The 12,039-nt window shown below is 36.6% G+C and overlaps 1 protein-coding gene across 1 annotated transcript in view; it reads right to left on the bottom strand.

The window, feature by feature from the left end:
- The window catches only part of NT5E (5'-nucleotidase ecto), an 81,955-nt gene that overhangs the window by 35,699 nt on the left and 34,217 nt on the right, over positions 1 to 12,039 (bottom strand). Inside the window, exon 3 of the mRNA XM_007507867.2 lies at positions 2,551 to 2,739. Coding sequence (XP_007507929.2) covers positions 2,551 to 2,739 — 189 coding nt within the window. The remainder of the gene's footprint in view (positions 1 to 2,550; positions 2,740 to 12,039) is intronic.

The following is a 12,039-nucleotide window of genomic DNA, read 5'->3' as shown; positions in this document are numbered from 1 at the left end:
GCACCTGTCGTTAGGCTTGGTTAATTTTTCTAAACTGCCTTTCTATTATCTGACATTATAATAATGGCTTTGTAGATAGGGGAGTTATAGGATATACTCAGAAATGAAAGTGATTCAGATCCAACAGATATAAAAAAAAATTAAAGAGAATGGTTTGAGGAATTGTGAGTGAGGTTTATTTTTCTCATTATTTTTCTCTTTCTTCAGCCATGGCACTGCTGGGTTTGTACTCCAAAGAGATAATAAGGAAAAAGACTTGTACAAGAATATTCATAGCTGCGCTCTTTTTGGTGGCAAAAAATTGGAAAATGAGGGGATGCACTTTGAAATGAGTTCCCCATTGGGGAATGGCTGAACAAATTGTGATATATGTTGGTGATGAAATACTATTGTGCTCAAAGAAATAATGAACTGGAGGAATTCCATGGGAACTGGAATGACATTCCTCCAGGAATTAATGCAGAGTGAAAGCAGCAGAACCAGGAGAACATTGTACACAGAGACTGATACAATGTGGTACAATTGAATGTAATGGACTTCTCTAGAAATAGCAATGCAATGATCCAGAACAATTTGGAAGGATTTATGAGAAAGAATACTATCCACATCCAAAGGAAGAACTGTGGGAGCAGAAACACAGAAAAAAAACCTAACAGCTGCTTAATCACATGGGTCAATGGGGATGCGATTGGGGATATAGACTCTAAATGATCACCCTAATGCAAACAACAGTATGGAAATAGGTTTTGATCAAGGACACATGTTAAACCCATTGGAATTGTGTATCAGCTATGGGAAGGGGATGGAAGGAGGGGAGGGAAAGAACATGACTCTTGTAACCAAGGAAAAATATTCTAAATTGACTAAATAAAATTTTCAAAAAAAAAATAAGATAGTACCAATGAAGGAGAAAAAGAAGAATGAGAAGACTTATATGAACTGATGCAAAATGAAGTAAGCAGAATGTAAAGGTTAAAATTAATATTTAATACTCCAAGTATTATTTTAATACTATTTTTTAAAATCAACTTGGAGCAAAGAGGAATTAAAAAAAACTCCAGCAAGCACCCAAAATGCTCCTTCCTTATTGCTTGTACCAGTCAGAGGGACCAGGTGAGCAGAAACCAAAACTCCAAAATCCCATTCAGGTAAGAAAATGCACAAACAGGAAAAGGAAAAGTGGATTGTGGGAAATGTAGTCCTTAGGGTTCAAGATTTTAAATCAATACAAGAACAGGGAAAAATATACCTACACACACACACACACTAACAGAAAATCACATGCGTGTGTGTATGTCTCATATACACAATTACAACAATGTAAATGGTTAAACAAAACAATAAAACATTTAAAGCTGAAGGCCATGAACCTATAAAGTTGACTCCAAAGAAGATACCTGAGAAGGCACCTCTACCAACCTCTTTGCAGGAGTGAGAGACACTACATATGATGTCAGACTTTTTAGATATGTTGGTTAATTTTTGTTGAACTGTTTTCCCACTTCTTTTAAAATTCTTGTTGTAAGGAATGGTCTGGTGTGAAGATAAGATTAACTTTCCCTTTGTCTATTTTTAGCTAATCAAATCAAGAAAATTTAAAGTACCCCAATTAACCATTAGGTAACTAGGAACTCACAAGTCACTTACTAGTTCACACCCCAAAAGGCCACAAGCACTGCTCCTCTTTGGGCAGTATCAGGCAAAAATTGAAAGACCACAATTGGTTTCTTTGCAGAGCAGGAGAGATAGGAAATGATATTGAAAAAGGGGTATAAAAAGAAACCAACATGGTCTGGGGGAACCACTGCTTTCCTGGCATTTGGAGTGAGTGGCTAAGATTCTTGCCTTGGCTTTGGAGGAGACTCTTTCCCTGAACCCTGTATGGGCTTGCTGGATGAGTGGCTTGGGCTGTAGAGAAGGCTGAGCTGGTGGACTTCTGGCTGAAGGCTCTACAAGGCCTGAGGAAGCCTCCTGCCCAGGTGCTGAACTGAACTTCACTTTGTAGGGGGAAGCTCTTAGGGCTGGTAGGCTTGTTAAGAATCTATCTCTTGATCTACATTTCCCACTTTCACTCTTTCCACCTCTTTCTAAATAAAAGCTACTAAAAGTCATTTTGATTTAAGCTGTAATATTTTAAAATTGGTGACCACAATATTATTTTATAATTCTCTTATTGAGTCAAAACCCCCAATTTTAATTCTTACGCTGGGAAGGGGGGAAAGGAGGAATGCAAAAATAAGCCAAAAAAAGATAAAAAAAATTTAAACTAACAAAGATAAAGAAAAGGGCACATTCTAATGAGATACTGTTCTAAGAATTTTTGTGATGATGAGAGGAAAATACAGATGTGTCTTTAGGAAGGCTTGCCTGTTGTGACTACATCACGGAAGCAGCTTAGTAACTTCCATTTGAGTGAGAATTATGTACATAATACATCTGGCCACTTGATACAATTTAATTTTCAATAACAGAAATAAAAACTAGCAAATGAAAGAAAGATGACTAAAGTTATTTATGGACTTGCCAATATAATCATATCAAAATAGTTACCTGTATAGAGAAAGGTGTTTGTGTGTCCTCCTACTACAACATCTACTCCTTTAACCTTTTGAGCAATGAGCTTATCCATTTCAAAACCCGAGTGGCCCAAGGCAATAATTTTATTCACACCCAGAGTTCTCAGCTTATCCACTTGGGTCTGCAAGGAAGGGATTTCATCTTCAAATTTTAAATATTTTCCTAAAAAAGAAACAAAATAAATATTGATTATTTAGTTTTCAAATAGTATCCAAATGGTTTTTTAAAAAACTTGGTTCAGATGCACCAAGGTGGTATGGTATTAATTGTATTAGACCTATGGGGGAGGGAAACTCCATTAATTCAGGCTGGTCTCATCTCTGCTATTTCTACTCTTTAAAAAACAAACAAACAACAATAGCACCTTCTGTCTTAGAACTGCTTCTAAACATTGCTTCTAAGGCAAAAGAGCAGTAAGGATTAGGCAATAGGGGTTAAATGACTTGCCCATTGTTGGTTACCCACCTAGGAAGTATCTGAGTATTTGAATCCAGGACCTCCCATCTCCAGGCCTGGCTCTATCTATTGTGCTATGAGTGCTACCCAGTGTACCTCTAACTATTCATAATCTTAAGATGATAGTTGCCTGGAGCCCCCAAAAATTAGGTGACTTATCTAAGGTCATGCAGGGAGTGTTTCAGAGATAGATATTGAATCAGGTCTGATTCTGAAGCTGGACCTCTATCCACTTGCTATAGATATGGATCTCATCACTTTCTAAATTTAGCATATATATTCTTATCACTTTCTAAATACATATATATGTATATTTAATTTTTAAATTATAATATATTTAAATTGAATTTAGAAAGTTTAATATATATAGCATAGTGGATATATAGCATATGTGTATATAGATATGTATGTATATGCTAAATTTAGAAAGTGATGAGATCTCCAAATTTTTTAGGAAGAGGAGGCAGCTGTGCCTGGAGTCAGGAGGACTGAGTTCAAATGCAGTCTCAGATACTTATTAGCTGTGTGACCATGGGAAGACCACTTAACTTCTATCTGCCTCAGTTTCTTCATCTGTTAAATGAGAATAATAATAATACCTACCTCACAGAGTTCTAAGGATCAAATGAGATATTTGTAAAAAATACTTAACCTAGTTCCTGAGACATAGTAGGTACTATATAAATGCTTATTTCCTTTCTCTTTTTCTTCCCCAAATTCATGAAGAGCCTTCAAATAACATAATTAATAGTAAATGAATCTGTCCCTTTTCTTCTCTCTCTTTTGCCTTGGTTGAATTTATCCATTTGAACTGTAATTTCTATATAGCCAATTCCTGTATTATATTTCTCTACTGTTACTAATTGAAAATAATAACACCAGCAATGCTAATAATAATTGACATCTATATAACATTTAAAGTATTATAAAATACTTTATGTCCCCACAACAACTATCAGAGGAAAAATAATTTAGGTATGCATTCCCCCACCCCGCCATGTGTTTTTGAAACATAGGTTAATTAAATAGGAAGAACATTGGATTTATAAGAATTGGTATGACTCAAGTCCCAACTCTGAAACTTACTAGAACTGTAACCTTGAGCAAATAACTTAATCTTATAAGGATGATATTAGAAATTAAGTCTTTTTATATTAATTTAGAGATAAGAAGTAGAGAAGCTGGCTTGATAAAGAATTGGAGTTTGAAGCAGATTTGAGACAGTGCCAGTTTCAAATGTTGACAGTGTGTGGGGTAGGGGTAACAGTTTTTCTGTGGCAGTTGGTCTCAGAATTACACTCTCAGAGTTCTGGGAAGAGGTGATAACTTTTCTCTTTCTCCTCACTGTCTAAGGTAGAAGGAAAGGAGGGAAAAATCTGAAGAAGCTAAGTGATTTTTCCTTTTCCAACTTGGGAAACACTAGTGACTGTCTATTGATGTTATGTAAATTGTTTTTATATCTGAGAAGATCAAAGAAAGAGTCTTACCTTGGTTCTTGCTGAGGCTCAGCCAGCTAGCCTTTGTTATTTTTATAACTTGGAGACAAAGAATTATATACTTTGTATAAGGATAATAGTGTTTAGTTTATTGTAGAATAGTGAAAATTTGGGTTAGTCAGATCAGGAAGGATCAGTGTAGCTTGTGGAAACAGGAGAAGCAGTTCCCTGCAGAACCAGGGAGTTTTATTGGGTTGGAGTTAGAAATTCTTTCTTTATCCTTATATTCTCAATAAATAGTTTATTTTTTGCCTATTATTTTTACAGTTTTGGAGAGTTATGTAGAACAAAGAACCAGAAAATCTGATTTTAAGAGGTCAACTGTCAAATTGGGCAGCTGGAACCATTATCACAGCAGGAGGTCCATTTGAACCAGCAGCTAGAGCTGACAGTTTCACTGTGTTCTTTAATAACAGTGAGCTCAACTCTAGGTGGCTCCAAAACCTATTTTCCAGTCAACTTGACTCAAAGACTCTGTGCTCTCAGAAAAGCTGGTGAATTAGTTGCATAAAATCACTGTGGGGCTTTTTTCTGTTAAATATGGCTTTATTGCCAAATCTCTTTTTCTCTATTATACTGGATTATATACAAAATTCACTTGCCTATGGCTTTTTAATGCCATTATTCTCATCGACACTCCTGGACCTAATCTCTTATGTCCCTGTGCTAGTATTGGTTTGCTTGTACTTTTACATGATGATTGAATCTTGGGCAGTAGTTTTTAAACATTTTCAAAGCAAACATCAAGCAAACTACTGCAAAGAATGATCTAAGGTTAAAAGTTAACTATCTAGAGACTAAACTAGATAGAATGAAAACTCAATATGAGGAATTACTCAAGGCTAAAGTGACAATGGCAGAAAGCAAAGAACACGAAACAACTAAAACAGATAAACCAACTAAATTAGAAATGGAAACTGAAGCATTAGAAAGCACACCAGCTCATATGTTTCCTTTAAGGGAGGTACCTGTAGTGTCCCCAGAATGTGGTGTACTGAATATCATATGCCACGAAAGGTTTACACAAGCTGATTGAGTGTTTTAAGAAAAATACCTCAAAATATGAAGACAAACCAATGGGAGTTGTAAAGCAGTTCAAGCACTTAATTAAGCTTTACAATCCTTCTTATTTGGACTTTGACATCCTTATGGATGAATTATTGACAAAGAGGGAGAAACAGCAGGTTATAGAGGACCCTAATAGGAACCCCTGAATTGCCAATTGGCCAATTGAGAATCCTGGGTGGGAAGCTAACTTATCTGTGGGGATACAGAGCCAGGGAGGCAATAATTGAAACTATGAAATGAAAATTCCAGATGACCAGCAACCTGGTCTAAATTTGAATGCCTAAAAAGCAGGAAGTGGGAGAGACTCCCTCCACTTTCCTTGATAGAATTATTGACTGTGCTGAAAAATGGATTGGGTTGGATATTTTAACAGAGGAAAACATAAATCACATTCATAGGCAGTTTGTGAAAAAATTATAAAAATATAATCAATTCATTGAGTATTATTTTTACAGTTTTTGCATATTATTTTTACTATCTGAACCCTTTTTATCTGTAAAATGGGACAATAGCTGATATTTTTATCTTGCTTTAAATTTTACAAGGTAATTTATACACATTATTTTAATTTGATTCATATAATATTCTAGTAATCCTAATAGTATTATTGCTATTTTACAGATTAAGAAATTTAGGCTGAAAGGAGTTAAGTGACTCCCCCACAAAAATAGCTAGCAAGTGTTATAGGTTAGAATCTCAACCCAACTCTCTCCATGTTCTAAATCCAGCATTCTTTTTGATTTCCCTTCTGAGCTCTAATTAAAAAATTAAAAACAAAAACAAAAAACCTTCAACTAGCCCCTAATAATATGTGGATTAAACAAAATTTTCTTTTGTTTTTCTTTTTGAATATTTATTGATGTTACTTTTTTATTAGTCACATCCCAATAACGCCTCCAATTTAAATAATAAAAAAACTCCCAATGAAACAAGTAGTCAAACAGTATACCAAATCATCATTCTGACTATGATTGAAAATATATTTATCAATTAGTAAATATTGATTAAGTGTCCATTCTGTGCCAGGCACTGTGCTAGGCCCTGGGGAGATCAAGCAAAAATGGAATATTTCTAGACATCAGAGCTTATATTCAATTGGGAGAGACAGCATATACATACAAAAGTATTTGGAAGACAAATACAACAGTTGGGAGGAAATAGGAAAGGCTTCAATTAAAAGGAAGCATCTAAACTGACCATTGAGGGAAACAGATTTCTAAGAGGTTGATGGGGCAGCTAGGTAGCATAGTGGATAGAGCACTGGGGCTTGGAATTGGGAAGCCTCATCTTCCAGAGTTCAAATCTGGCCTTAGACACACTAGCTGTGTGATGTTGGGCAAGTCACTTAATATTGTTTGCCTCAGTTTCCTTATCTATAAAATAAACTGCAGAAGGAAATGATAAACCATTCCAATATCTTTTCCAAGAAAACGTCAAATGGGGTCATGAAGAGTTGGACATGATTAAAATGACCAAAGGACAACAAAGCTGTAGAGAGGATGGATTAGATTGGGGAGAGACTTGGGTCAGGGAAATAGGAGTCTATTTCAATAGTTCAGGTGAGAGGTAATAAGGGGCTGACCTAGTGTGAAAGTGGCTGAGTGAAGAGAGGGGGTGGGGCAGTGCTATTGAGGCAGAAGTGACATCATTTGGCAACTGGAAATGTGAGGGAAGTGAGAATGACGAGTCAAGGATGATGTCTTCTTTATTTTTTGAGGTTTTGTTTCTCCCAAGAGGAGGGGCCTTTTCCCTAGAAAAGCCTTTCATTTGGTTGTTGTGACTTCCAGTCAGGTTTCCACACTGATAAGTCCAGAAAGATGTCAATGTTGCAAGCCTGGGTGACATGGAGGATGGAGATGACCTTGACAAAAATAGGGAAGCAGAGAAAAGGGGTGAATTTGGGGAGAATGAGAATGAATCCTGCTTGGGACATTTTAAGCCATCATTGTAACTGCCCAATAGGCAGGCAGTCATGATGTGAAACTGGAGCTTAAGACAGAGCTGAGGGTTGTGTGTGTGTATGTGAGTGTATGTATGTATGTGTGTGTGTATGTCATGAATACAGAAATAGCAGTTAAACCCATGTGGTCAGTGGGTGAGAGTGGAGAGAAAAGGTGACTCAAGACAGGGTCTCATTCATGTATGCCTCACTTCACTCTAGTCTAGCACCATTTTGTGAAGGGATAGAAGATGCTAATAAGGAGGCTTTCTTAAGTTATGATTAATAACAATTCTTTAGTCTTTCATTATTTCTCCCTTTATATTGTTGTGGTTATCAAAAATATTATTTCCCTAATATTGTTTATTTTACTTTGCATCATTTTATATGTCTTTTCAAATTTCTCTGAATTCTCCATTTTTTATATCTTCTTAAGGCATGATAATAGTCCACTACATTTATATTACAATTTGTTTAGCAATAACTTAAAAAAATAACAACAACCCCCACTTCGTCTCTTAGCATCAATACTAGCTATTGGTTCTAAAGTAGAAGAGTGTTAAGGGCTAGGCAATTGGGGTTAATTGACTTAACCAGGGTCATACAATTAGGACATTTTTGAGGCCATACTTGAACCTGGGTCCTGCTATCTCTAGGCCTGACTCTATCCACTGAGCCAACCTAGTTGTCCCTAGTCAATACTTTTTGTGGTAGCTGAGAACTGGTAGAAAATCTATTCCTACTAATTAAGGAATGTCTGAGGCTGAACAACTTGTGCTATATGATAGTAATGGAATATTATAGTGTACAAAGAAATAAAAATGAAATCACTAGTCATCCTAACTTTGGTCTTGCCATTGAACTTGGATGAATTTGGAAGAGAGAATAAGTCTTTGTGCAACTCTTCTTCACTCAAATCCAAGACATCACTCTGTGATATCACTGGTCCCCTTCAAAGATGAAAGACAAAAAATCAACTAAGTGCTAGGCACTATGCTAAAAGCTTTATGAAAGTCATCTCATTTATCACTTTCAAAAACCTTGAGAGGTTGGTGTTATTATTATCCCCATTTTACAGTTGAGGAAACTGAGGTAAACAAGCTACGTGACTTGCCTAGGATCTCATAGGTAGTACATGAGGCTGGCTTTGAATTCAGGTCTTCCTAACTCTAAGTCTAGCACTGGGAACACTTGAATGAACTGATGCAGAGTAAAATAAATAGAACACAGAAAATGATGTAAACAATGACCATAAAAAACAAAAATAACAATAAAATAAACCTGAATATTGTGTAATTATAATGATCAATCTTGGTTGAGAAATGAGGAAATGTACCTCCTTCCTCCTATCTGGAGAATTGTCACAGAAGCAACACCTCCCCCATGCAGGTCAGGTTAGTTTTTCCTTAACTGATAGTGAAATCATCTTTAAGACAGAACTGGCCCAGGGGCCTAAGTCTTAGGCTACTCATCTAAAGTAGCTTCCTGGGGCCCTAAGTAAAAAAAGTCAGTCCATGAGGAGACAGGAGTTGCTCACCCTCAACCTCTTTTTTTTTTTTTAACCCCTTACCTCCCATCTTAGAATCAATACTGTGTATTGGTTCTAAGGCAGAAGAGTGGTAAGGGCTAGGTAGTGGGGGTCAAGTGACTTGCCCAGGGTCACACAGCTGGGAAGTGTCTGAGACCAGATTTGAACCTAGGACTTCCCGTCTCTAGGCCTGGCTCTCAATCTACTGAGCCACCCAGCTGCCCTCCCTCAATCTTTTGAGGTAGGCCAGAATGGACAATCCAAAGGCAGGGAAGCTATAATTTATCTGTGCTCAGTATCATTTTCATTCTATAGTTTTAAGTGAACTTGATTTTGTTAGCGATAAGCTAACAGTCTTATAAATAATCCGTTTTGCTCCAACTCCAAATCTGAGGAACCAAACTATCCGCATGAAAACTTAGGCTACCAAAACTGGCAATTAATAGTCAATATTGGCTCAGAAGAGGGAGCAGCTTGATGGTTCAGAAGATTGAGAGCCAGGCTCAGAGATGGGAGGACTCTGATTCAAATCTACGTGACCATTGATTCTAAGACAGAATGTAAGAAAGTTGTTTTTTTTTTTTAAAGATTGAATCAGTAGAGCCTTCATGAAGTAAGTAGAAGGTGAGAATCATGTGGTTTTCCTGCTCCTGATGGTGGCACTGACTGAATACCATGAGGCGTTCCTCAGTGACTCAGCACATCAAAGTGTAAATTATCTGTGGAAATTCAAATATTAGAGCCAGATTGTGCATGTGTTCTAAGTCATTAAGGACTATTCCCTGAAAATGACATATGTTGTAAATTGCCATTTGTGGGATTTGCATAATTTATGTATTTGGGGATGACAGTCATCTTCAGACCCTGGAAAGCACAATGTCTGATCCTTCCTAAGATCCCCTTCCAGAAATGTCGATACTGCCAACGAGGCCAAATGTTGATTTATCGAGGACAGAGGGAATAAATTAGCTGAAACAATTAAAAGGAGCAGCTTTTGTCTACTAAGTGCCAGATACTCTTTTGAGACTGAAAGACAGAATCCAAAGAGCTTCCTTCTTCAAGGAACTTACAGTTTTTTTGAGGGAGAAACATGTATGTGAATAAATAAATACAAAGTACATATTAAGGTCTTTGTGTGTGTGTGTGTGTGAGTCAGGATCAATCAGGGGGACACATAAAAGCCTCATGTAGTTAGTGGCACTTGAACTGAGTCTTAAAGAAAGTTAGGGATGCTAAGAGGTTTGGAGGGAGTTTATCATAGACATGAGAGCTGGGTCATGGCATGGAGAAAGTGGGATTGAATGTGTTAAATGGAGAAAAGATGTGTGTGGTGCTGGGTAAGTCACTTAACTCCAATTGCTTTGTTCTTATGGCTCTTCTGCCTTGGAACTGATACTTTGTAGTAATTCCAAGACAGAAGTTAAGGTTGTTCCAAAAAAAAAAAAAGGAAAAGTAGAGATGTTCACACTAAATAGTCTCAGTTATATCAGAAACATAAGAGAAAAGGAGACCAGGAGAAGGGAAAGCATAGGAAGCTTGAGAAGAGAACATGTGCAATAATAAATATGAATGGATTAGGGAATCAATTTGCATATTGTATATATTTTGTATATGCTGGTTGATACATAGACATGAGTCCCTCAGCTAGGTTATAAACTCTTTGAGGGAAGGGATTGTATCACTTTTGCTTTTTGTATCCCTCACACCTAGTATAACAAAGTAGACACTTAAAAAAACCCAAACTCATTTGCTTGCTTTGCCCCGGGGCAAGTCGATTAAGTTCTTGAACTCCCCAAACTAAGTCTTCCTGACTTCATCAGGAAGTCTGAGCCTCAGTTTCCTCATCTATAAAATGGGGGAAAATACTTGCATTGTACCACATACCTCCCAGAGTTGTTATAAAAGAAAAATATTTTGTAAACTTTAAAGTTCTATATTTTAAATTAATTACTATTGGTAGTTTTATTTTAATGAGAGTATATCTGATAGGACATTCAAAATAGCTAATGCATTAAAGTGAAGCTATATTGAAAAGAGGTATAATTTCCAAAAAAGGATAACTTCTATAGTACTCTGCCTTAGTGAGGGCACACATAAAATATTGTGCTCAGTCCTTCATACCATATTTTAGGAAAGAAATAAGCAAACTGAAGGCTGCCATGGGGAGTGTCAAGAGAAGGGTCAGAAGCTTGGAAAATATGCCAAGAGGGTTGGTTAAAACCATGGGAAATATTTAGTTCAGAGAAAAGGAGACTTTAGGGGAAGCTGAAAGGCAGTCAGTTCTGCTTAGCTTAAAAGGACAGAACTAGGCCAATGGTTGGAAGTTGTAAAAGGGCAAATTTCCGTTTAACATAATTTATAGCAATTGCGCTATGCTAAGGAGTGGTGGAATCTCCACTCATTGGAGGTCTTCAATTTTTTGGGAAGTTTTTGGAAGTTTTTGGAAGGATTCTCAGTTAAGTTGAGAGTGGAATGGTTGTTCCTGCCAACTTCAATTTCAATAACTTTGATTTTTCAAATTCAATAACTTTGATTTTATGGTGGCTACACAGCACAACAAAAGAGTGGTATCAGATTGTGGATATTTATTAAGGAGTGAGGTGATAAACTGCTCATCTTTCTAATTTGCCCCATCTCCAATTCAAATGAACTATTTTCAAATTCTCATTCCATGCTCAGAATGGATGGCAACACTTCTCAGATAGCTACATAATGCCAGTTAAAGCAGAGCTGACTCCCTCACTAAGTTGATTGATTCACTCTGCAAAAGAGAGAATTTAACTTTGTAGATCACAAAACTTGAGGACTGGAATGAAGTTGGAATGAACCTTAGTGAGATATGGACAAGAATGGTCTTCTTCCACCTTCTATCAGACTAGAGTAAACAAAGTTTCTATTCATGTCAACAAAATAGTTCAATAAGCAGAGCAAATGATAAGAATGTTCAGATATAGCTCCACAAAATTAATCCTATC

Source organism: Monodelphis domestica, chromosome 2, assembly GCF_027887165.1.
Source record: "Monodelphis domestica isolate mMonDom1 chromosome 2, mMonDom1.pri, whole genome shotgun sequence".
Taxonomy (NCBI): domain Eukaryota; kingdom Metazoa; phylum Chordata; class Mammalia; order Didelphimorphia; family Didelphidae; genus Monodelphis; species Monodelphis domestica.
The sequence above is the reverse complement of the archived record's forward strand: the minus strand, read 5'-3'. Positions and strand labels throughout refer to the sequence as shown.